The sequence below is a fragment of the Acanthopagrus latus genome, chromosome 8 (assembly GCF_904848185.1).
Source record: "Acanthopagrus latus isolate v.2019 chromosome 8, fAcaLat1.1, whole genome shotgun sequence".
Classification (NCBI taxonomy): domain Eukaryota; kingdom Metazoa; phylum Chordata; class Actinopteri; order Spariformes; family Sparidae; genus Acanthopagrus; species Acanthopagrus latus.
Genome location: NC_051046.1, coordinates 23,164,771 through 23,192,266, shown reverse-complemented (window position 1 = coordinate 23,192,266; position 27,496 = coordinate 23,164,771). Strand labels below are relative to the sequence as shown.

The 27,496-nt window shown below is 42.5% G+C and overlaps 1 protein-coding gene across 3 annotated transcripts in view; it reads right to left on the bottom strand.

Annotated features, from left to right (window-relative positions):
* Positions 1-11,298: 11,298 nt before the first annotated feature.
* kcng4a (potassium voltage-gated channel, subfamily G, member 4a) overlaps positions 11,299-27,496 on the bottom strand; it is a 28,266-nt gene continuing 12,068 nt past the window's right edge. For all 3 annotated transcript variants that reach the window (XM_037105893.1, XM_037105895.1, XM_037105894.1), the window contains exon 4: positions 11,299-12,893. In XM_037105893.1, the coding sequence (XP_036961788.1) occupies positions 12,015-12,893 (879 nt within the window). In that variant the 3' untranslated portion in view covers positions 11,299-12,014. The remainder of the gene's footprint in view (positions 12,894-27,496) is intronic.

The following is a 27,496-nucleotide window of genomic DNA, read 5'->3' as shown; positions in this document are numbered from 1 at the left end:
ACGACCACACTACGGTGCAGCTTCTGTCACAATTTTCACAATGCTATCGCTTATTTGAGATAAGTCAGAATCCATCCATATGAGAGGCATCAAGAGTAACTAAAATAAGTAGTAAGGCTGGTCAATACATCAATAGTCTATCATTATCTTGATATCACACTACATGTCATCTTCGATTTTGGATATTGTTTTATCATGATTTGGCATAAGTGGTGTTTGTTTTTGGACCAGTCTTTTGGACCCCATAATACCAATACTAAGATATCTGATGAGGGAGGAGGGTGAAGTTGTTTTTACACTCCTCTCTGCATATGGATTAGGCAAGTAAAATTCATGGGTTGGCGCGTGATGTTCATTAGTCTGCACTAAACATGGGGTTATAAAGCCAGCGGGTTGCAGGCTTAGTGGAGCATCAAGTCTGGAAACAGGTTGAACTAGCAAGATAGAAAGGATAAACCCATCACCCGGATAAAGCCCACTAATGAACATGTTATATCTTGTGCATTTGGATCTGTATACATACTACAGTTAAATAATGACACTCTGTGTTTTGTGCAGTGGTCATCTCACTGACTTCTTGTCCAGCTTCAGTGACTTCCTGGATTCTCTGATGGTTGCCAAACATGTAAAACTCTTCTTTTGAATGTTAACCCAGTAGAAATCTCCTTTGCTCTGTAATCTAAACCAGAAATCATTTAAGGAATCTACAGCTCCTGATGTTGCAGGGTGTCTGCTGCCCTTGTTATTCACCAACTGGAAAAAAGCATTGGCTCCAGATCATGGTTGCCAAATCGAGGTATATTCCTGCTTGGTCCTCCGGTCGCTTTAACTCAAATGTAAACAAGAGTTGCACCAGTAAAATTGCTGCAGCCCCTCCTTACCTAAAACCAATTTGACATGCAACCACAGCTGATTTAACAAACAATCATGGCCACTTTTGTTTCCTGTTTGTAGGACACAGCCTGCAGCACGCACCGCTCATCCTTAATACAAACATGTAAAGGGTTCCTCTCACCTGCTGATGTGGAGCTCTGCTTGGTCTCCAGGTGAAAGGTGTGTTGAGTCAGGAGGTTGTTTCCAGGATGTGCGAAGGTGTTTACAGGTAGATACAAGAGGGAGGAAGAGCCTGGGTTTAATGAGAGGCATCAGCTGCTGTTGGAGTGGTTCTTTTTTTTTTTTTTTTTTTTTAAAAAGAAAGATCTCACAAGGGAATAACTCCCCTGAGCTCATTTGCATCCCACCCTCCTGAACAGATAAACAAAGATAATGTTGGGAAAACGCTTCTGGTGTCTGATGATAGAGGGATTTGTTATATCCACAGCAGGGGTTCGCCTCAGTTTTGATATAACAACTTAAAGGTGCTGGTATTCCTTATTCACCCGGCTAATTCAGATTGTTTTAGGCAGTTGAGCGTTTACAAAATGTTTCATGGATTAAGTTAATTGAATCACAGAACATTTGAATTATTCGGCATTCAGTCAGAGTTGTACCAGGCTTGTGTTCAGCAATGAAGGCAGAAATTGAGATGGTAACTTATAATAAACTCAATGTTTAATTCAACACATCATGCCGCTGTGATAATATGGTAAGTGAGGTGGAGATTAATGCTGTACTACAAGTAACGCAGGAACACAATGATGCAAGAGGGATTTGTTTTTAATATGATTACACGTTCACTTATTTGCAGAAAGGAAAGTCCTCTAAAGCCACTTGAGTGCCTCTGATCTTTCTCTTCAGGTTTTACAGTCTTATCTTTCCAGTGGTAGTGGGGGCTGGGATTTTGAACAGAACACAGAAATTACAAATGTTATGTTTTGAACCTGTTACTTTACAAGCAATATGCCCACATTTAAACTGTTTCACACACATTTTGGAGTCCACATTGCCACTTTGGCGTCTCTGAATTGCAACAAATTACAACCTTGGCTTGATATGCTCACCATAGCTTGGATTCTGATCAAGAGCCCTTGAAATTAGGCACAACATTAATCATACACTGTATTTTCAGCGGAAAATGTGGAAACGTCCTCATGCATATTTTTATTTATTTTTTATTTTTTGGCCCGCTGCCTGGGGAACCAGATCCGCTCATTTGCACTTTTTGTCCCAGTCATGAAAAACATATGCCAATGCCTTGTGCATTTAAATCATTTAGCTCTGTTGTGCAGTGTCTGTGTCTGTGCCAGATGTCATGGCTGTATGAATAATATTTCATGAGATAATGAACAAATACATTTGCCTTTCCTTTGTGAAAAGCTGACAAGGAATTGTAAAAATTCAGTGAAAAATATTGACAGAAGTTTTGGTATCAGACAGCATATATATAAAGTAAAATAAAAAAAAACAACTAAAAAAACAAAGACCTAAACAAAAACATATCCTAGCTGACACAGATTGACCTAATACATGCCAGAGCAGCATGTGTTTTTTGAGTTTACATGAAGATTTGTTGTCATGTGTACCAAAAGAATGAGAAAGTTTGGCGGTTAAACTCCATCACGATTAAATGATATTTGTCAGGGTGATGAAGCGCTGTGTAGAATGGGAAACCACCCGATGGAGTCTAGAGTCTGGTGGTGGTGATGGAGGAGGAAGACCCTGGAGTTCTGCTGACAGGGGACTTAGTTCTGGTGAGGAGAACTGGATACTGAGAGCTGAGCTGGGGGAGCGGCTGACAGCAGAGAGGAGAGCGGTTTTAAATTTGACAGCAGAGAGATATGATTGGCTGATGGTGTTTGTTGCAGAATCTGGCTGGATCAATATAATGGGAGTACATAAAATTCCCATGATCAGGTGAATAGAGGGAGCAGGGAGTGTGGTGAATCAAATGACAATCTCCTGATTGAATGGACCAACGTCACTGCAATCCAAGTGGAGGATGTTGAGATGTAGTATTTCACTTGACATATGAACTTTTAGCCTGCTGGTGGTGCTAGCAGTGTCTTGCCAGTCAATATAAAATATATTAAATAACAACAGAATTGATATAGATTTAATGACTTAGGTATCTTAACATGATAAAGTCTTATAAAAACTGCGGTATATTTTTCTCATATAAGCGTTGATGTTCAGATCATCAGAGCATTTCAGAAGCTACTGACTGATTCAAGTATCACACTGCATACTACCTGATTGACAGAACTATCTCAGACAGCCGCTCAATAACACCCCTAAAAGGCATCCTTATCTGTTTTGCCTTCAGTACACAAAGACAGAAAAAACAGGTCGGATTGATGATGATAATAGAAGTCTGAGGACGAAAGCAATTTGGAGACTGTTATCACTGTAGAAATCTACATCTCTGGATCTGCTGCAGAATAGTGCAAGGTCAGGTCAAAGTCACGAGTCAGCGAGACGATCGAGGCAGCTCTTCACTTGTTCAGGCGTTGCGGTGTGTGTTTGAGCTCCCTTAATAAATATCGCAGGTTGTGGAGTTTGGAATCACTCGGGGGTATCAGGTGGGGAAAAAAAACACTGGACGATGCTTCAAAGGTTTCTTGCATTTTACCAAACGGGTTCAGAGGTTTATGCTCAGAGGGTGTACGTGGCTTCTAGAATAACAGAAAATGACAGGGGGGAAAATAAGAACATTTGCTATAATATAAACATAATACAAATGAATTATGTCTGATTGTCAATACAACATCAAATATATGGAGAAAATTCATATAAAAAAGAGAATGAAGCAGACTGTCAAGCTTTTAACTAAAAGAAAGTATTTATTTGTTTGTACAGTATAAACCTGTTGTCTCACTTATATCACACTCTCACACTGAGAAATAGACTATTAGGCTACAGGTATGTTTGGAAATGTCAATATGTTTCAAGTTGAAGGGCACTTATCTTCCCACAGGCACTGATGATTCAAATGTTGCAGTCTAGACATCAGGTAAAACTCACTCATCCTACTGGAACAAATATAAATCATACTTACGCATCATTTGACACACGTAACCTCCTATAGAGCCAGAAAGACAACCTTTCTCCCAGGTGTACTGATCACACATTCTAGAGCACGGGTGCCAAACATTTTCTCCTGGAGGGCAGAAAGACGAAACTTGATGGTGGACCTCGGGACAAAAGCAACACCTATTGTTATGGATTGTGTTGTTGAGATGCAGAAGTGTCACTCTGCCCATCATGATAACGTTAGGAAGATCTCACACAATTTGGCCACACAAACAATGAAAAAATACAAAAAAATAATATAGGGTTCTTCTTAGTTTAAACTTTTTTATCACTAGGAACATCTGACAGGCTAAATTGAACCTTATGTTGGGTCAAGTTTGGCCTGCAGGCCCTGCTCTGGGCAGCCCCGCTGCAGAGTCAACTATCAGATAAAGTAAACAGGCTAACAGCACAATTGTCCACTCAAAGGAGCTTATTGACTTCATGAACTTCATGCCTTATTCATCTGCTGTTCATTTTGCTGTTGTGCTCAGGTCAAAAAATAAATAAACAACTACACAAACAAATGGAAGTGTGCGTGCTTCATAATGCAGAAGCATTAAAAGGAAGTGAAACCTTTTAGCTTCATGCACCTCTGAGCAGCTTTCAGAGGTATGAATGGGGCTCCGCCTGTAACTCTTTATCCAGGTTTTCTTTAGTGGATCCATGGTGTCAACCAAGTTATAGCGACAGTAGACCAAGTAAAATAAAACAATACAATGCAATATTAAAATTATGGATTTCTGTGTGTTTGATCATTGTACGCATGAACAAAACCCAACAAAATAATCTAAGACAGCTGTTGTTGTTTTTCCGACACTTCTGACATTATATATTACCTACCAAAGAGACAGAGATCATTCGGACCAATCCGTCAGATGATGGATAGATACAAACGCAATGGACAGTTATGCAGCTTGATGTGGTCTGACACACGAGCAGCTACGTGACAGAACACCGGTGTAAATGTAAATGTTTCAGATAAACGAGCCTCATAAACAGGCGCAGCTCCCGTTTCATTCTGGGCTTTCAAACCGTTACATTTTGCCCCCACAGACACTTTAAAATTAACTGAGAAGAATTTGCAAGTCTCTGATTTCTGTTGTTTCTCCCACTGAGATGCTCTTTCAGTAGTCATCATTCAGAAGTGAAACAAACCTCGTGGACTACCACTCTGGAATAGTGATTCGGTACGACGAGCCTCCTGTCGAAGGACTTTTGATTTAATTACCGGCTTCATAGCTGCTGCTCGAGCTGTCTTCCTGCTGAGCTTAAGGTAGCTTTTGCAGGTGTGTGTGCATCTTGTATGTAAAGCTGTTTCTATGAAAGGTGGGGCATCGGGTTGAAGTTGACACCACGTTAAGGGGCTGATTCAGAGTCCGAGCACGTAGCTGAGCTCATTATGAAGCTGAATAAAATGTGATAAGAAGGCAGATAAAAAGACTCTCTTCCGCTCTGTCCGCCCTGTTCTCTCTTTGATTTTTCACCACTTGCTGTCTTTTTGTCTCGCTTCATTTCTGTCACCCTAAAAGGTATTCTGTGTTCCAGCATTTTCACATTCACAAATCTCAGGCTCCTCTGTGTTATTTCCCGCACTCTGATAAACCAACATTCACTTCTCTTTTCATGTGAGAAAGAAATCAAGCAGAATAACTTTTCTTTCCCTTTTCACTGACATGCACGTTTTATGCTGTTGAATGAATTGGTTCCAGTGTCCCTACAGTGAGGCAGTGTTGGCAGATACCAGCAGAGATTCTCTTCACTTTCCCATTTGATTCCTCTAAATTAGAGAGAGAAAACGCCCCATGACCCCTTGAAGACTCGTTCAGCTGATTAAACTCCACATTTGCCGTCCGAGCCATGCGCTCCCGGTCTAGATGGTGGGATATGGCCCCTATAGGGGGCTTCTGTCCTGATTTTCTGCCTCTGTGTGGTTTAATTGGATCCCCGTCTTATCAGAAGTCTTGTGGTGTGCATCCACCTTGACGCAAACAGCGGGGAGCAAACACAGACTGATCATATCTCGTGGCAGAGAGGGATTTCAAAAAGACATTACGGCACAGTGGAACCGCGGCTGTAGAACTAAGAGCTTAACCTCACACGGTGCTACAATGGGAGACTCACTGCACAGTGGTCTTAGGCCTAAATGTGGTGACGCTGCAATTGCAAAAGGCAGTATGGGAAATATAACTTGAGTCATACGTAAATGTCAAATATTTTTCTTTTAACTGTTCTTAAAAACATGATGATATTAGTTTAAATGGTGACAAATAACTATCCATTTTCTGGTTTTTTACAAGCCAGAGGAGACTCAACTGAATATAAGAAGTAACATTCAGATGAACAATTCTCTCTACCTTGACTTGACGGTGCACATACTGTAAATGCATTGGAGGCCAAATGATTTGATATGTAAAAACATCTCAATTTCACCCCATAATCCTTTCAAGCATACTCCCTTCTTTGCTTTGTTTCGATGCAATGAGACTGATTATGTAAACCTACCGTACAGGCCGACATGCGCACGGCTGAAGGAACACTGAAAGTCAAGTGGCCGCTACACTACGATAATTCAGACACTTCTTGCAAAAACACCCCTCAGCGCAGACGACCCCAAAGGACTTGACTGCGGCAGCCGAGGCCTCATCAGTATATAAATATAGGATGAAACTAAGGCGGGCTATGAATTTTAAATATCCATGACTTCCTTTGAGCTGCTTCTCATGTCTTCTGGGGGTTTCCCATTGGTGCAGACTGAAGGGTCTTCACAGTTTAAAACCAGATGAGAATAAGACTGGGCTCTACAAGATCATTCACATCACTGACTGGAGGCGTGCCAGCATATACAGCACACACACCTCGTGTTAAAGGAACAGGTTGACATTTGGGGGAATGTGTGAATGTCTGAGGGAATGTGTGTCTTGTCTGCCCTGCTGCTGAGAGCCAGATGACAAGATTGATACCACTCCCATATACTGTATGAAAGGTAATATGAAGCCAGAGCTGGGACCATTATATGGAGGGCAGCATGTTTAACAGGTTTAATGGGTGTATCAAACAAGAGGCTTGCTTGATACACCCATTACACTCAGCCATAAACACTACAGTGGGAGAATCTAAAGAGCTCCTCATTGATCTGAAAGGGAGCATCTCTGATTGGAACAAGTCACAGGTCCAAAGATCAACTGTTCAAACAGCTGTTTAGAAGAAAGTGCATGGCACCATTGTGTCACTGCCACGATCAGGAAGAAATCACAAACTGTCACCTGCAGCTGAGAGAAAATTGAATTTCCCAGAACAACATTTTTCTCAGACCTCTTGTAAAGGTAATTCAAAAATAAGCTAAAATGGAACCAATGGAACAAGTGAAAATTCTCTATGAACAGCTACTTTTCAGGTGACTCAGACTTATGAAGTGTAATCAAATGTCTTCAACCAGAAGTGAGACAAAGAGACACGGAAAGACCTGGAGATGGACTAGAATATGCAGTCTCTCACTCACATCCCACACAGTCTTTCTGTGGCCCCAGGAATTCTCAAAGTTAGCTATTCCATTAATATTTAAATGATTTTATAGAAATGAGACTGGAGCACTGAGTCACTCTTGGAAACCTTCCCCCAAGCTGGATCACTTACAGTCGAATCCGAGTGGTGTGCAGTGGTGGGAGAGAATGATAACTTGAGAATACCATCAGACTTTTCTTTGTTCAAAGCGTGAGCCAGGTTTTGTTTTTTTTGGTTTTTTTTGTTTTTTTTAGATGGAGGCATACACACACATGACAGTCGATCCATCTGATGCACTTGCTGAGTCTCCATCATCACATTACTCCATTAAAACACCTCACAGTGTGCTTCACCTCCATGCACCTCCATCCTCACTTACCGGCAACGAGAAAACCCGTATTTTTTCTGAGTTAAGTTTGTCTGTACAGCCTTGTTAATCACAGCTACAGTCTCAAAGGGCTTCCCAACGCCTACGACATGGGAACAATGAATGCATGCGGTGACCCCTTCAGCCCTTAGACTCTCAATGAGCAAGAAAAACTCCCACTAAAACCTCAATCTGCATTGCGAGTAGGTGTGTGTGAGAGAATTTGTCAGAGAGAAAGAGAGAGAGAGAGAGAGAGAGAGAGAGAGAGAGAGAGAGAGAGAGAGAGAGAGAGAGAGAGAAATGTTGATGCCTTCACCAACTTTTGATGGATTTGTTTGCATGCGGTGGTGTTTGACCTTAATACCTGAATAATGGTTTGGTCACACTGTTTCAGCTGAGCAGTCACGCAAGTGTATGATCTAAGAGTGAAGAGACAAAGACAAAGAGAAGAAGGGCAGAGATACAGAAAAATCTGAAAAAAATGAAGAAAAAAAAAGCAAAATGAAAGAGAAAATATAGGCGAAAATACTGTCCTGATACCGCGAGGCAGGGCTGCCTCGTTCTGGGCATGGGGTGAACGAGCCGTGCAGTTTGCGTTCAGCAGGGGAGTTTGAGTCTTTGGCAGCACCAATGGATGTGATGAGCCTGCAGACATGACCCGAGCAGGAAGGAGGCTGATGAGGGAGCAGACAGGAGATCCATCCCAACAACATCCCAAGAATCAGCCTCTGTTTCTTTGTGTGTTTTTGTGCAAGAGACTGAGCAGAAAGGCTTTGCAAACACCAGAAGAAATAAATAAATAATGACCCTGTGTGAAAAAAACCAACAACTTTGTATGTGATCATAAATCTTCATTAAAATATACACGATTTGTCCTATTTTCATTCAGCAGTGCAAAGTATTCCTCGGCTCTTCCTGATGGTCTTGAAGTGTTTTTTGCAGGCTGGGAAACAGTTGCACAATTTGGCTTAACAGCCTCAACACTGATATTACCCCCATTTATTTTGGAGACAAATCAAAGGCTGAACAAGTGCCTAAAAAACACTCAATTTATTTCCAGTGGCTGCGGTTTGGAGAGATTGGTTAATTAACAGACGTAATGGGAGCCATTTATCAAGCATAAATGTAATGAGAGGTTTGTGTGTAAACCGTTGAATCGTTGAAGTCATCATCCACCCTTTTGATTTACAGTGTAATGAGTTAATTGTCTTTTAAAGTGTTATGTGGAGGAAAGAGGTTTGTCACTGAGACGGGATGTGAAGCAGGTATGCTGAAGTTGCAGAAGTTTGATCATGGCCGTCTGCAGTTTGACACCTGATGAAGTGATTGTTGGATACTGTCGATCTGTCTGAGGTGACACAAATGTCAGAATGTGCATTAGATTAAATAGTGTAATTAATCACTCACAGAAATGTGCCTCCAGTGTGCCGTCAGCATGGCTATATATAACAAGGGGAACTGACAGCTGCTGGTCTTTGCTTGTTGTCCTCGGCTGTGGTGAAGTGGACCGCTGGACTCCAAACTGGGACTGAAGGAGATGAAACTTCACTTCAGAAGGTGTATCCTTGCATTGTTTCTATTTAGTAAGGACAACAGAAGAAAGACATGAATCGGCTCCATACGGCTCATCTGGCGTGATCCAAGTCTCCAGAAAGCCTGAATACCAATCTGATTTGAAAAGATGTTATTTAGAATGCTCAACGTGCAACACTTTTAGCTTATTAGCTATACTTGAGATTTTGGCCTCAAAAAGGGGGTAAATGATGTCTTTTCAAATCAATTTGGGATGTCTGTACTGCAGTATGAATTATTTCAGTTGTTACTAACTTGCTGCAAGGCTTTTTTGCTGTGAAGCTCCAGAAGAGTTTTGTGGTCTACGCCACCTCACCCGACTTTCCATCTTCATGAGGGTGAGTGTTGGAGTTGTGCTTGTCTCACAAAATGTTGAACTTTTGTCTCATAGTAATACATTTCGCAATTAAAAAGCTAATATCCTTGAGAGATTTCTAAGAAGCAGTTTTTCTTTGTGCCACTACAATGAGTGGCATGAAAACCGCTGGTTTATTATGTACTGCAGCTGCAGTTACTAAGTACATACTGTTGGATGACGTATGCATACAACTGGAAGATACTACTTCGTCCTGACATTATGCCTTGAACTTTGACAATCCTGCTCCTATATGCATCACAGCCTCGGTACAGGGACAGGTACTGACACATGAATACGCTGTCATCTGTCATTTGCAGCGTCTCTCATTCTGTCAAATGAGCTGTCGTCTGTCAGTGACACGTCAAATGTTCGTGCTCTCTCGGCTTTGTTTGTATTGACATGACCGGATGCAGCAGGAAATCCCGGTATTTTTAGCATACTGCACTTCACGTACTTTGTGTACTTTTCCTGGCATGCTAAGCAGTATGGCAGTATGGGTGAACCCATGAGCGATGACTTCTGACAGAGATTCATCAGTAAACCTGCTGAGCCACGTCCGACCATCTGAACAGCCAAACGCATATTGATTACCTTATCTGCATCTTTATTGCTTATATGTAGATTCATCATCCCTGCAACTGTTTTTATAATTATGATTCATGCGAGTCCTTTGACATCTAGTGCAGACACTGTTGTTTATGGTATCAATGTCTCTTAATCTGTTGAAAATACAGATGGATAATAGCCTTAATCTGTGTAATCCATCATACCTCATCATGCAAAATTGGACTGCCTCATTCAGACTGATGACCTCCGGGCCATATGCTCACATATAGCTCCCATTAAAGATTCCACTGTGCCTATAAATCTCACTAAAGCTATAGTCCCTGAAATTGGATGCCATATGGCCAATAGATGCCACAGTATGCCAAAAGTGATTGCACTGGAATCACTGGGATCCCAGGGAGGAATAAAAAGTAAATTTAGAGCAACTAGATGAAGTTGAGTTTCAGGCTGCCGCCTGTTTGCTTTTAATCCCGACTTTAATCTAGATTACATCCACATCTGGCATGCCCCTGCGTGCCTCCACATCTTTCTGAGACCCCATGGTGCAGCTGACCGCTCTTCTGAGAAAAAAAGTAGGATGACCCCGGGCGTTTTGGAGGCCACCCCAGGATTTGACAGTAAATGAGAGGGTTGCTTATCACAAAAGGGGGAGATTCTGTTAGAAAGATCCACAGAAGAAAAAAAAACAAACAGATCTGCTCCTGTAGAAAGGCAAATTTCCAGAGCAGTGAATTGTTAACAAAATAAGAAGGTGATGTAAGAAAGGGATTATCACAGAATCGGCATTCACACAATATGTAACTGTGCCTTTGGCTCGGACAGCTTTATCTGTTTCTTCTTCTCTCAGAAATCGGCAGGACTCTGACTCAGCATCCCGGACTGGCAGAGTAGATCAGACAATTATACCCAGAACAAACCAAAAAACTACAGCTCAGAAAATTGATTTCTCTCAGATTACTAGAAGAGATTTTATTTGGAACATTGCAAAGTACATATCATGGTTGTTAGAGCTCATTCGCCTTCACTCGCACAAACTCTCTCTCCCACACGAACCCTCTCTGTCCTTTCTTTTTTCTCATCAACTGAAAAAAAAAAACATCATCCTCACACCTCATTTACCTGAAGAAACCATAGTCTCTTGGAGTCCAAGCACACAGGAAAGAGAGATGAATATACATCATATATGGGCCAAACTATGAGTTTGTTTATATATCCTTCTCAGAACATGGCTTCAAGCTTCTCAAAAATAAACTAAGATGAGCACTTTTCTATGAATACACAGTATAAGACGCATTTTTAGGTCATACTGTAGGCAATTAAAAAGTAATGAGAATACAATTAAAAGTTGCAGTAGGGCTTATATTAAGTGTTTTCACAGTGGAAGGAAAAGCAACTTTGGATTGAATATTGCATGTTTATGTAAGCAGCCGGTTAGTAATATTGGCTTTTCTGGTCAGGCAAACGTCCAGTTTAAAGGGTTTTTCAGTCTTTCAGTTTCTGTGCAGTCCACAGTGTGTACATTTGACCAAAAGAGCAAAGAAAAATTGCTATTTGTCAATCTCCTTTTGTCCAATGCAACACTGATACCTTCCTCACAACGTTACAGGAAGTGGGGCCTTTGGAGCAGTGGCCATTTGCAGTACTTTTATTGGGATTTGTGTACTGATATCCTTTTAAAGTTTGGTTTAAAGTCCACGTTCAGAAAGCTGCTGCTGGCAGGCTGTGGTTGTTATTTCCTGCAGAATCAGTGCCTTTCAACAGAGCAAGAGACTCCAGTGAGTGCACGCTATCCTTGTCTAGACGTAATCCCAGCCCAGGCAGGGCTGAGTCCACCCCCACTCCTTCACCTCCCGCCTCCTGCAGCTCCCCAGAGGCGGCAGCAGCAGCCGCGGCGGCTGCGCACTCCTCTTTGAACAGTCGGTCGTGCTCCATCTTGAGCTCCTGATAGGAGCGCGAGAACATGTGGAAGATGGAGGTAGCGGGGAAGGCCATGATGAGGATCCCGCTGAGGATGCTGCTCAGGGCTACAACCTGTCCTGGAATGGACCTTGGCACCATGTCGCCATAGCCCACGGTTGTCATGGAGATAATGGCCCACCAGTAGGAGGCGGGGATGCTGCTGAAGTCGTGTGTGCCCGTGAGCTCGCTTTCGGCCAAGTGGACCAGCGGGGAGAAGAGGGTGACCGCCACGCAGAGAAAAAGCAGCAGGAGGCCGAACTCCCGGGTGCTGCGCCTGACCGTCAGCCCCAGCGTCTGCAGGCCGAGAGAGTGGCGAGCCAGACGCATCACGTACAGAATCCTCAGGGCGCGCAGGATCCTCAACACCAGGCCCAGCTTGTCCAAGTAGCCCTTACCTCCTCCTGGCCTCTCGTGGTCCAGCGTTGGATCCTCCTCTTTCACCACCAGGGAGACGTAGTAGGGAAGGATGGCCATGGCGTCGATGATGTTGAGTGGCCCTCGGAGGAATTCCAGCTTGCTGCGGGCCTGAATGAACCGCAGGATGAACTCCAGGGAGAACCAGGCCACACACACCGTCTCTATGATGAACATGTTGTAGCACTTGGACGAACACTCACCCTGAGGTAGAGAGGGGAAGGTGAGGAGAAGAGGAGGGGGGGTATAAGAGAGGCAGAGACAGAGAGATTGAGGATGAGAAGAGCAGGAGGTTGACAGGGAGCGGGACAGATGGGGAGGAAGGCATGGTGAAATGGAGAGAAGACAAAAATCCTGAGGTCAGATAATCACCCTCGGTAATCATCAATAAATCATGAGCTACAGCTACCGCAGCAGCACTGATAGATAAAGCAGTCACACAATCAATCAATTACTGTATTAGGGCGGGTTTCAAAGATTAATATGGCACTCAGCGTGAGCACTGACAGGACACAATCAGGTTTGCATGCCCTCTAACCACAGTATCAAGGAAGTGCAATGCAATAATCAAAAACATTTGAAGCAGAGAACCCTACCGTTCACCAACCCAACACTTCAAAGCTTTGCCCCACTGGAGAGCAAACAGTTATCTCTGTCACTTTCCCCTTTTTTGCTAATTAGCATTCCTTCCACGTCCTCACATTTCCAAATCCCACGACAGAACATATCTATAAACTAGAGTCTTACGTTCACAAATAAAGGTCCAGTCTGTCGGATTTAGGGGGACAGTATTCATAATCATGTTTCAAATACTCTAAGACAAATTGTATTCTTGTTACCCTAAGATCAACCGTTTATATCTACAGAGGGAGCAGGTCCTTTTCTAAACACTGGCTCCAGAAAGGGCCTATTGCGTTTGTTCATGGCTGTAATGGCCGATGGGAGAGAGTGAGATGAGGAGTATTCAGTTGGTTGCAAGCTGCACCTTCACTACCAGATGTCACTTAATTATGAACCTGAAAACAACATAATGTAACTTTTTGAACTTAGACTAACAGCTTCAAATTAATATTGATGTCACAATTTCTTGTGAATGGTGTCGCTGTCTCAGCCACTCTGACCCTCTATCACTTGTTTCTTGCACTGTGTTACTTAAGTGAGAATGGAGGATCACAGCGTTACATATATGTTTACTCCACCGTACAAGTTTCCAATACATAACATTGTTATGACGTAGTGAGTTTTGTTTTTAGTCAGCACCTACATCACATCTGACAAACTGTAACAGAGCATTGATTCATATTTTTCATAGTTGGGTTGCCCTCAAAAACTGTGGGGAGCGCTACATCGCACAGAATGCCAATTTCTACCTAATGTTGATTTAAGAACTTGTTTATGATCTCCAGTGTGAACGCAATTACAACAATTACTGTAAAATCTCATTATCACTTAAGAGGTATTAGTGCCAAATGTAAATAACACTATGGGTCTAACGAGTGTGTCGTCCGACAACATCTAAAGGCAACATTTTTTATTGCTGGATCCAATTAACCAAGTGCAACATATTTTTTTGGACCCATCCATCCATCCATCCATGTGGCTTTTTTCCACATCAGACTTCCTCTTTTGCTCCTACGGGAAAAGAGTCACAATTCCAACAGCTACTAGGGATCTGTGTCACTTACAGTATTAGGCATTTGCTGAAACTCATTATGCTGTCGTTTTTCTGTCGGCAGAATGGGAGAATTCTCCCCCTGCTGCAACTCACTTACATATTTTTGTACATGATTTGCATTTTCCTGTCTCATAAAGTCAGACTGCATCAGAATTCACGGCGTCTTAGGTCGAGAAAACATTGTAACACTGAACATGAGCCTGTGTGACTTGACATGTATTATTAAGTTGGATTTTAGTTTGGTCTCTCTGCCTCTGCTTTCATCGGCTTCTCCACATTTCTCCTCTTTCCTCATTATTCACTCTGCGTTCATCTCCCTGCTGCTGTGCGCCTCATCTTTTTTCCTTTGCGCTCATCCTTCTTTTCTCTCTCTGCCACCCTTCTCTTTCTCCTCCGGCCTCTTGTCTCCACCTTCTCCTCACTCATTTGGTTCCCCCCTCTCTGGACTCCCTCCCTCTCATCCTTCATCCTCTGTTTGCCCCTGGCGCCCCCCCTCTCTGTTTGAAATCCTTCCTTCATTCAGCGTCCTTTAAAGTGAAACACAACTCCCTCCACTGTTTCTCCATGCATGATGCATCCTTCACCCACGTGTCCCATTCCTCCAGCTCTCATCTATCACTCTTCCTCACTGATTCTCAACACAGTGTGACTCTGCTGTACAGTTTATACAGGGCTGTTACTGAATGGGTGCAGGAAAGAAGTAATGTGTAATTGAGATAAAAATGAGGGCTGAGTTTAAAGATGGGTGTGGTGTCATAATTTCTTAAAAGCGTGTTTCAGTAGGATTAACACGAAGAGTCGTTCCGATAAATAATCTAAATACAACTGTGGCTGTTACTTTCCTCCTAGTGTGAAGCTCGTTTAACACTTGTCAGTGATGTGTCGTGTATAATACCAGAGTTTAATTGACTCTGAAAATGTAACACTATGTTTATATAGTGACTTCTGCACTCTGTTGACTGCATGCCCACAGTGTAAAAATGAACTCTTTCAGTGTTTTAATACCATTGCTGATTTCACTGCAAATTCAATTTTGTGGTAAATGGACTTGCATTTCTATAGCACTTTTTCGACTGCTTAAAGCGCTTTATAACACTTGTCACATTGATCCATTCACACTCTGACAGCAGAGGCTGCCATGCAGGCAAGGATACTTCGACATGCAGCTGGGGGGAGCCGGGGATTTGAACCAGCGATTTTAACCTTCCAATTACTGGATGACCCGCTCTACTGAGCTACAGCTGCCGTTTTATTTGCAAGTTTGAAGTTTGTAATGAATGAGTTTGCAAAAACTGGCTCCCTGTCAGGATGCCCCATGTTTAAGCGTCAATAACTGTATAATAATTGCAACTGTCATGTCTCACAAATGACTAAATGGTTGCCAGAAAACATTGAGAAGTGACTTTTCATGAACTTCTTTCTTACAATATGCACCAATTGCACCAATTTTTTTCTTGAGGGACTACAAAGTTCCACTTGAGGGAAGCAGACAGGCCAGAAACAAGTTGTTGTAGCAAACATGGCTGCACACACTTGCCTATACAGAGTCAGAAAACAGGAAGCAGCATTAGCATTGCTTTGAAGTCATATTTTCTAACCACATGAAATATAGATCTAAGTCCAGTATTCATGCTCCTTTTAACTCTTTTGGTTTTCACCAACCCCTGAGGAAAACAGGCTGTTAAGCTGCAAAGTGTTCCACTGTGTTCATCATCATGTTGCTGGTTTTCTCCGCGGTTTGATGCTGGATACAGGAGGGTTTATCAGGGATTTTTTTTATTAAAAACAGCTGCCAGCTGCCAGCTGCAGCTAGAAACAAGACTGATTGACACTGCAGAGTCAGTTATAATTCTCTGTGGGTTCATCACTATGAGTGACACTTTCAACATTACACACAGTCTTTTGATCCATTAGAAATATAAAGATATTGTTTAGCTTTTAAACATGTTTACTGAAATAAGTCCTTTTGTAACGTTATCCCATTTAGTTCCACATATTAATACAACATTAAAGATCCATATTACACTTCACATTGAATGTGGGTCCAGAGCAGCCATTGTCTGTGCCCACACTGTAAAAAGTGGAGCCACAATTGCTTCATCTGAGCAGTTCATGATTTCTCCAGATGTCTGAGGGACTGACCGGGGGATATTTGTTTGTCAAGCAGCACTTACAAAAGGAACAGACACATTCGATAGTTTTAAGGGTCATTCTCGGGGAGGTGCCTCTTCATTAAATCTTTAACTAATATTAACCTTTGCACCTCTCCCCCTCTTAAACCAAGACTGCATCCCTCATGTTTCCCACGTCTGATGTCCACTCCTGCTCAGATTTCTGGTGGTCCATCCATCCTGTAGCGCCCTGCAGCGCCCTGCAGCGCCCTGCAGCGCCCTGCAGCGCCCTGCAGCGCCCTGCAGCTGTGATGTCCTATCTCAACCTCTAATTTGTCCCCTGCTGTCACTGCTATTTCTCTCTCTTGTGCTGACATTAGGCCCATCAGGGCACCGCGACACCATTCTCGCCCTCTGCATGATAGGCCATTTGTTGCAGCTAGAAGCTTTCCACTTGTCTCTCTCTCTCTCTCTCTCTCTCTCTCTCTCTCTCTCGAACAACACAACCACACACACACACACACACACACACACACACACACACACACACACACACACACACACACACACACACACAATACCTCCCACAATAGCCACTATCTCCCTGACCTTATCTCCTCTGTACGACTCTCTCTGGAACTAATGTCGGTGACAGCTCATTTCAACACAGACACCGTTCATCCCGGCAGCTGTCTGACACGGGTTTCACATTATCGTCCGTATTAACACATCTCAATGTCAAATTAAGATAAAGACTGCAGTGAGAGTGGAGGCACTGTAAAAGGCACTCTTGGGACATTTGAATCGACCATATGGGAAACCACAGCAGCATTGTTACAGCCTCCCTGTTAGTCCAAATGCTGTCTGTTTACTTGAGATTCAAGGGTGATTCCATGGCTACAGTGCCGCAGAAAGGAATGTGGTCAGTGACGACAAACAATAAACTGACACACAGGTGTCTCTGTCGAAGAATTTGACATCATTTCCAAAATATTATAAAAACATAACTGGAACAAACATAGGACAACTGTGTGTCTCTCTCTCTCTCTCTTTATCGCTCTCTCAGTGGACGAAAAACAAAAACACAACCAATTAATACATTTCAAGAAAAAAAAAAGAATAAACACACACACACACACACTCCCACGGACACCCATCAGAGCAGGATGTTCTCTCAGTCAAAATGTTGGGGAAATTGCAGTTAAGTGATAACTGATGGTAAGTGTTTGACCTCCTGTCTGTGCAGGGGCTGTATGTCCAGTTAAGTGCTTGGGTTTTTGTCACTTACGTGACAACGCTTCAAGCACAGCGCAGATGCAATTTGTTACTCTCAATGCAGCGAACATTCATGTGTGACTCTGCATGACAGGGAAACACACTCAAGAGACAGAACACCCGTGGAGATCAAGTTGGGCTCAATTACTTTTCCCTTGGACTCGGCACTGTAGGACAGTGTGCGGCCCAAGCCGCACTGCTACGTGCACACACACATTTTAACAATTAATTTATGTCTACATAAGGCTGGACGTTATAACCTTAAAATAATATCACATGATTTTAAATAAGTTAAGTTAAAACAAATCACAACATTTTCCTGTAATGCAGCCACAACCCTTATACTATATCACGATACAACAATATCCAAAATCTGAGATGATACATAGTCTCATATCAGATACAACAAAAGTGAATGTTTACCAAGTAGTACATTGTACAGTATGTAGTTCAAATGTATTATCAGAACAAGACAACATGTAAGTTTCTGTTGCATCTGTCTTTGAATAAGACCCGATGGATAATTTTCCATAAAGCCTTGCTTAGTGCTGATGGAGGTGACACCCACATACTGAAGTGTCCTTAATTAAGAATCATTTCAAAAGAAAGGTGATGATTGAGGTGATATCCAGTGTTGGGGAAGATGCTTTGCAAGCTTGTAAAACTACATGTACACTAGTTCAGCCTGGCAGTATTTCAAACAAACTACATCTCTACCCCTGGAGAAAAGTAGTTTGTAAAACTACTGCTTAAAACAGTGGCTTTAGCAACTACTTATACTCATCACACTCATTTAACTCAATGTTAAATAAATCAACATACTGTGTATATGAAAAAAATTATAATAGCCTTCAAAAAATTCACATGCCAGCAGAAATATGCCTTTCAACTCAAGTTGACAATTTTGGTCAACATCACAGGAACTTCAGAGGCAGTAACACTTAGGCATGTGAACATGCAGGTCATGTCTGTAGATCCATCTATATCCAACATGTACATGCTCAAATATGGCCATGGCTGGGCTGGTGCGTTGGCGGCACTGGAGCACTGCCTTCCTTGGCACAAAGACAAAGACCCACACTGTGAAGCATTTGAGTGCTGCCAGGGCAAGCCAATCAGAGGCAGTGTTGGCTTAGCATGTCATGACATGTTTCATGCCTTTTTTTTCAAAGAAACATGAAATGAAATTTATATGATATAGGTCTTTTTTTCTCATCAAAAAAAATGATATTATTAGCCAAAATTGTAGTTTGTAACTGAGCAGTTAAACTGCAAAAAAAAATGACCCCAAAAGTTGTTGAAATACTTAGCGCAGCACAAAATATGAATGTAGTTGAACTACCAGCAAGTTACAGCAAATCGTAGTTGAGCTATGTAGGTCAACTACAGGTAGTTTAAGTTTCCCTAACACTGGTTATATCCTGTACTGTATGAAGCTATTTAAAAAGGTGCAGTAAGCCTCCAACCTTGACAGTGCTGAATAGTTTAAACTAGTAAAAGAGACGTGTGATTTGTATTTTTAAAAAACGTTTTTTAAGCTTTGAAAGGTCTCTAAATTGTGATACTGAGTGTCATGTTATTGTGCAGAAAATATTTATAAACCTCATATTTACTTGGAGGTGTCTAAAGTGTTTTTTTTTTATAAATGCTGAGAGAAGGTGAAAACACTCTCAATGTGACTGTCTTTGACACCTACAGTACATTTTCCCAAACTGAAGAGCATGGGGGAAATGATGCCTAGATTTGTGGCAAAATGAGCTGATAGTGAGACTGTCTCAAATCCAAACTGTGTTTAAACCACTTCCACATTCTTATGTGACATATTTGTTGACAAAACAGACGAGACGCTGAATATTTAGAGACAGGCTGTAGAGGCAAATGGACTCAACATCTAATGACCTATAAAGAAAATGTGTCACACTGCAGACTGCACTGAATCTACTTTGTAACTGGTTGGTTTTCAGTCGTCCCTCTAATTAAACATCTGGCATTTATTGCATAATTCTTTTCAGGGTGTAACATTGATGTTTGCATTAATGGCTGAGCAGACGGTCAGAGAGATGAAATTATGTTAAACTGGTGCAATATAGTGTGCACACAAACACACACACACACACACCCACACACACACACTTACACAAAGATAGCACACACACACATTTCTCTTCCTCTTCCATGAAAGTAGAACATGTTAAGTAATAATTCTTAATTTGGGCCGAAGTTGTTCACACAGTTTACCTAAAAATGGTCATCATTCAAGTAAACCACGACTACTGCTGCCTGCCTGCATCCTGCTGTTTTTACCACCCAGCCTGCCATCCACTCCCAGCAGTGACCCGTCACTGTGCAGCGAGACAGCTGCTGGATGCCTTGACAGCAGGACACTCTGTGTACCGTGGGTTTGAAGTGTAAATGTATCTCTTTATTGTTGGACAAGAGAAAGCTTCTATAGCCCTGAATTATGAATGTGTTGTTTCACACTTGTGTATCAGATGCAGCCAGTCGTTTCACTGTCTTCAGCTCAGTATTAAGGACACTCTTCCTATGTACGACAGGCACACTGACGAGTGATCTACAGAGCTGTGCTTTTATAAGCAGAAAACTGCAGTGTTTTTAAAGTTTGATTCTTATCCTCAGGAATGCTCCCGGGTGTTTGGTTCTAACTTCTAATTACATTCTCTTATTTTACAGCATGTCCCAAACACTAGAGCTGTCTCTTCATCTCTCTGGCTCGAGGCCCGTCTCCCAATCAAGTGAAAAAGCCGCCCATCATCAAGGACTTAGGTTTACATTTGGATGGGAATATGTGGGAGTTTCTTTTGAGTTTTCTGTTGCTGTTTGGCTATGTTAAGGATAGAAACGGTTTGGTTTAAAATGTACCCTTGTGCATATTTTGCATATTGTGCTGGTCAATTTCCCAAGATTGCAAAGCTATGACATAACGAAAACGGGACTGGTCAGTTGAAATGATAATCCTCGAGCAACATTATATATGATGATTGTCCCAGAGACTACATCTCCAAGACAACCGATTTAGGCATGCCTGCTGGCATTTGATTGGCCTAAAGGGAGGGGGCTTAAACACTTCAAACACTGCAGATTTAACATACAGTATGGCTGACAGAGAGGAGGCGAGAATTGATCAGTGTGCTCACAGTGGTAAGCAGACAATGTAATTCTGTTCATACCGACGCGTAATGGCAGAAGTGCATCTTCAGGGTTTCAGCTGCATGATTTGTTGTTGTTAAATTGTTTGCCCAATCCAAAATTTGCGCATATTTATTTTGAAAAACGTGGTACATCAGAGCAGGGTGTTTTTACAAGCACCCCTTCACTCAATAATTTAAGGACGTTTTTTTTTTTTTAAAGTAAAAAAGGTCAAAGTCCGCAGCAACAGATGCTCCTCTCTCTCCTCTTCTGACAGAAAACAACGCTCCTGAAACGCCTCATCGGTTGTCCCGTCTCTAATTCCACGCCACCATGTCACAAATTTGCAGCTAGTTTGGCACGTGAGAATTGATTTAGCACAGCTGCTCTGTTGCTGTTAGCATTGCTGGCGCAGGCATGTATGAGCTGACCAATCAGAGAAGACTGGGTATTCGGGAGGGGGGCCTTAAAGAGACAGGAGCTAAAGCAGAGCGAACGGATGTGTTTTTTGTGCATTAAAGAATGTAAACTTATTCTAGTAGTAATCCAAAACAAAATGATGAACCTGCAAATGACCATAATTCGTCCCCTTCAAAATTGCCCCCTCTGTCGCTTCGTCCTACAAGTAGGTTGGGATCCAGGCTTGGGCTGAGAGGGGAACCGAGGATTTTTCCCATCAATCAGCTCTTGGTTGCGGCAGACCTTGAACATACGTTGCACCGCTACATTTCTCTACACTGCTTCCCTGACCTTGCACTCACTTACAGAGCTGATTGAAGAAACGAGGGAAAGGAGGAGATAAGTAATGAATGAGACAGAAAGACATGGAGAAAGAATTAGGGGGTGTGGTTGTACGCCACACTGCTGGCCTTAACCTGAAACACTGCACATCAAGCACTGTCTTCCGTGGTCATGGGTTATTAAAAGGCTTGTATTATGTGACACCTACATCCATCATCAGGGCTGTTCTGCTGCGACCTGATAGCTGCATGTGCGCACTAATGCACACAGGGCTGTAACGAGCTTCCCCATATTCTCACAAGAATCCTTGATTTGTTTTAAGAATAACAGATAAACAAACTGCCAAACCATCTCTCAACTCCATTGTCCACTGACTATTGGCACGCACAACGACAAGCACCATTAAGTGTAAGTGATTGTGAGCACAGATCCGAACAGTTTTATCTGAGGCTGCTGTACGGCTGCCAAGTGTCCTATCACCGGCAGAGACTACCAGCTTGTTCACGCACTAACACCGTAATGGAGAGAAATGAAAAGGGGAAGGTGGAGAGGAGCGATAGCCGGAACAGAGGGAAGATGAGGTTAGAATGAGGGAGAGTAGGTGGCTGAGAGGTGAGGAGAAAGAGATCACAAGACCAGCTGATGAGGAAAAGACGAGGTGACATCCAAAGCATGGGTTACCCTTCATACCCTATAAGGCTCTATTCTCCGTCTCTGTCATGATGCTGCACGCGCGCGCACACACACACACACACACACACACACACACACACACGCACACACACACAGTCACTGATTCAAATAGAGTCTCCCCAGTTCAAGCTCAAAATGCTGTTCAAGCAATTCAGTGTTGATAGTTTCTCATCCATTCTAAAGTGTTCCGTGTCTTATCAAATTCAAGATGTTATAGGTGCATCAGCAATATACTCAGAAAAAGTCACACACACACACACACACACACACACACACACATACACACACACAAAGCTGAGGAGCCATGTTATTATCACAATGCTGTGAGAGCAATAAATGACATACTTTTTATCTTTTATCTATTACAAGACGCTGGAAGTATCGCATCAATTTGTTGCATCAATAAGCATGTCAGAAGAATAAATCAAAGAGACACACACATCTGCTGCCGGCTCTGCTGGATGCATTTAGGAATGCAGAGGCACGTTGCAAAACAATGCGTTAGATGGAGGGGCCGTGATGCTGCGTGAATAGGGCTGTTTAATTTTGTGGGTAGCTCTGAGCAACCTTGCAGGGTCTCAGTATTTAACCTTGGGGAACAGGGACAGAGCACAATTAAAGGGTAACTCCAACAATTATTATTTCACATATTACAGTGTGTTTACAGGTCTTGGGGAGTAAGTGTAAGTAAAAAAAAAAGAAGAAAAAAGTATTATAAAGTCTTTTGGGGCTCCAGAGGAAGCTGTGTGTAATCTTGTAAATTGTGATGTCACTCAGTGGATAGGCTGCATTGTGGGTAATATAGGTGCCAGTTAACATTGCACTCCTATGACACTGGTGGAAACATTATGGACAGTTCAAAATCGAAACAGTCAGAACCAGAGACATCACCTTTGTGATTCCACGCATTCTTTGTCCTTTTAAAAGCCTGGTTCCTACATTACCCACAATGCAGTTTAGCCAATGAGTGACATCACTGGAAGCAATTTATCACAAACCTGCAGCTTCCCCTGGAGCCACAAAAGGATTTGTGCTATTGTTTCCACATATGCAGTGGTACTCCCCAAGATCCGTAAACGCACTTTAATGTATATAATTCGTGGAGTAGTCCTTTAAGCCCTAAGAGGGTTGTCTTGTGACTTGTCCTCAAGCAAACAACAGAAACATCAGAAACCCTGCTGTGAGGTGGGATGCATGCCGGGGAGCTGCCGAACCAAAAAAAACTAAGCCTTTGAGAATGAAAGTGGTCATCAGGCGTCCACAGGAAGAATGTGAAAACTGACGGATCCTGACACTCAGTGTGCCTCACGTTATGCGTGCAGCAGGTATTTTGGTTCGCAATAAGTTGATAAAATACCTAATATGTTTGTTTGTGTTGGTGAAAGTGTTATTTCTGCAGGTGGTTTGTTCAGGTGGGTTTCCAAAATGAAGAAACAGAAAGCCTTGGTGATGAGAATAGTTTGTTGAACTCAACATCTGTGACTTTCCCGGCATGACTGTACCATCATAAGAAATCTCTGAGGTGTTTGGAGCCAACAGTTAGGTGAAATATCTATTCATTTATTCATCCATTTTTTCAGCGTATTACTACAAAGTTGGCTGTGAGAGACCTAAAATGAATCATCTGTTCTTTTTTAGAATAAATTGCTGCTGAAGCCAAACTTTTATTGTTGTTGGGTGCCATCGAGAGTGAATACATAACTTATTCTTTTGTTACAGGCATTTTGTTCTTCAGCCCTCGGCTGCATATGACCGTATGGTGTGGGCGTTGTTATCAGAGTATGTCACCTTACACTCTCAACTCTGTAGAGCTGCTGCTTTGTTTTTTTCTTGCGTGTGTGTTTTGTGTTTTGCATGTGCCGTGGCCTCAGCTGTCTCTTGTCCCCATATTGGCTCTGCCCTCAGCTCTTCTCTCTCCATGATGTTTTCAGGTTTTCCTGACGGGTGTCATCCCTCACCTGTCCAACAGACACCCTTGGTATGCGCCCCTTGTCTTGCACACAGGTGGTTCATAGTTTATCAGCCCTGATCTGTTGCTGCCTCCACAGCTGCACCGATCACCAGTTACTGTGTGAGTGTAAATAGATGGAGCTCCTTTGCATGCTGGTTGCCAGATTGTCTGTTCCTTTGCTGCCAAATTTCCTTCAGCTCTTATGTCTGCAGTCGCAACAGCAAAGTGCTGTGATGAAATGGAAGGAATTTCTGCAATGAGTTTATTTGCATTTCTAAATCCGCAAAAAAATATTTGATTTGCACATAGTGGTGCCATGGTTCAGTTTTGATTGTGCTGTGTTGCACAAACCACTTTCATGTTAACAGTCTTCTGCTGGAGTGTGAGCTGCTCCATTAAAAAGGAGTGGGCTGCAGATACTTATGAGACAGGAATCAATAGGCCATTTGAGGGGGGCTGCTATCCCCCTTGTTAGCATGGGTAAAATGCATCTCCCTTGTTTACCTGCCATCTTCCCTCTCCATTCCTGAGTAGCAGAGAGAGTCTCTTTCTCATGTTAATTAGTCTGCCTGCGTTATTGATCCTTTATCTGACTTAAGATTTTACAAGTTAAAATATATAACCACGGGCCGTGGCGTTGAAATATCGGTAGCCTTTTAGATGGAAAGCATCTTTGAAGATATTTCCCCAAAGACTCATTCTTAAATTCTATAACTGATTATTTTTCTATTTTAATTGTAAGCCCATCTGCTGTTTAGAAGCTGCCTAGTTATATACAGGCCTGTTTTTTCTATAGGCAGACTGTGTGATTGCATATGGGGCCCCTGAACCCACCACCCCAAACAGTGTGCCCTGGTGATCATCTGGCCTAACTTATTTTATTCATTGTTTTTTGTTGTTATTTTTCTTTTGGAGGGGAAGGAACCATTTTCTTATGATAAGTCCTGTGTGAATTGTTTCCAATGTATTATCATTGTCACAAGTGTTTACTGCTGGCTTCAAGCTGCTGCCTGAGTTTTCTGGATTTAGCCTCCTTTCCTCTTAAAGTGCACTAGATTGATGCACTTCAATAATAAATGGGAGGCCTCTAAAAAGTCCACCAGAAACGCTAGAAACAGCCCTGCTTATATTTTGCGTGTCAAAAGTCTGCAAACAGTCCTTCCCACAGTACAGCTGATTTCTGGCGCACTCAGGGATATATCTGGAGACGAGGTCATTCTTACAAGGTGTTTGCTGGTTATTGAGTAACTGTAAAACGTATCATCAAAGTTTCGCCTCTGTTCCATCACTATAAATCGCTTCGCAGCCTGCTTTATTGCCAGATACTGATGGGAGACTTGTCTTGCTGTTGAACACCACTAGATTTTGGCTTGGTGAGCCTTGGTAAGGATTCTACCTGCTGGCTTTCATAGACCACGCTTGTTCTCTTCTTTCTCTTCTCTTTCTCTTCTCTGTGTCCTTGTAATGTTCTTAAACAATCACCAAAGAAGCCCAAAAAAAAAATCTTGAATGAAGATCCTACGTGGTAAAATCAACTATTTCTCCTTAAACACTAACTGTTTGCAACAAGCACCTGCACCGACATTATTGAGACCAAAGAGGCTCCTCTCCTCTCACTTCGGAGTGCTGCACTTGTCTATGCTGTGCAATCCCATCCTGGCACGGACAGGATAAACACCTCATACTTTGCTGTTCTCTCCCATAATCCCACTTGGCAGCCATGCAGCACATCAGACGGGGAGGGGGAATACAGCTTGTAAGCACATAGGCTGCAAGAGCCGTGGAATCTGCTCCACACTGATACGGTCAAACAGAACACACAGATGCCCGCAGACATAAAAAACACAGGAAACATGTGTGTGCATGCTAATTATTAGCACATACATCAACACTTATATAGTGCCTGTGCTGTAATGGAGGCACGTAATTAGCATAAACATACTCACAGATACTCACATGGCTTGAGGGTGTGTAAGTTGGAGAAAGGATATTCTTGCATTGTTTAATAGAATCGTCTATTTGACATTATCTTAGCTCAGCTGAGAAGGTCATCTGCAGCTGCTGTACGGTCAGCTCCTTCTGATACTACATAATTGTGTGTGTGGGTTCACCACTCCTCTCTTCCTCATGCATCTGCTTTAGTCCTCTCTCTCCCTCTCCCTGCTCTCCCTTACGCACGCTCCCTCCATCCACTGGCATGCCTTAAAGTCTTATTTGGTTTCCTTGATTTACAGTCGCTCCGACTGACTGCCAGCCTCAGCCTCACCAAGCCGTCCCAACAATGTTTACGGTCTCGGACACGTTCGTGTTCACTTGACGGGGAGCTGAAATTATGAGGACGCGAAGATTTATAAATGTGGCACACGAAGAAGGCATTCTTAATTTGCGCGCCGCTTTTTTTTACACATTCAAACGAGGCTCATGATTGATGATGGTGCTTCGTCTCTTAGCAAGCTGACTCTGTGTATAGAGAGAGACAGAGAGAGCACACACACACACACACACACACACACTCATACAAAAGCTGAGTCATTTAAAGCCTTTTTGTTAGTTCTTTGTTTCTGCTGCTACAGTGTGTCTTTCACATTTCAGGTGCTGACTTACCTTAAATAAAATTATTTGCTTGCAAGGCCTGTAATAGCATTCGCCGAGCAAGAATTCACAATACTTCATTTTCTTTTGCAGCTCAGACTGTTGGCTGTGTTTCTTTTCGCTGCAGGGGAAAATTCATTCATGCTTCCAAGTCCAGACGGTTAAAAATGTTGGACAGCGAATCACAACTCCCCCTCAGAGACAATAAATGTGGAAACTGACTTTGTTGATTCGCATAATGCGATTCGGCACAGTCGAGAAGCAGGAGATGTAAGCAGAAATTCTTGTGAGATTTTTATCGCAGCCAACACTTTGATCTTTTTTTCAAATGACTCTCAATGGAGGCGGACATTGGTGCAAAATGACAGATAAGGGAACAAACTCCTCTTCTAGTCTCTGCTGGCGATATGACAAAACATATTCGTGCTAGTGAGAGATAAACGCACACTCCACATTTCCAATTTTTACCCCTATCCCTCCTTTTCGAGTGGCCCCAGATTAAAGTTCTACCCTAGTCTAAATGTTTTATGAATAGGAAACACTGCTGTCACTAGGCAGAGAGTAGGGATGGCGCCCCCAATCAACCTGCCTGAAATCACCTACTGGCAGTGGTCGATATCAA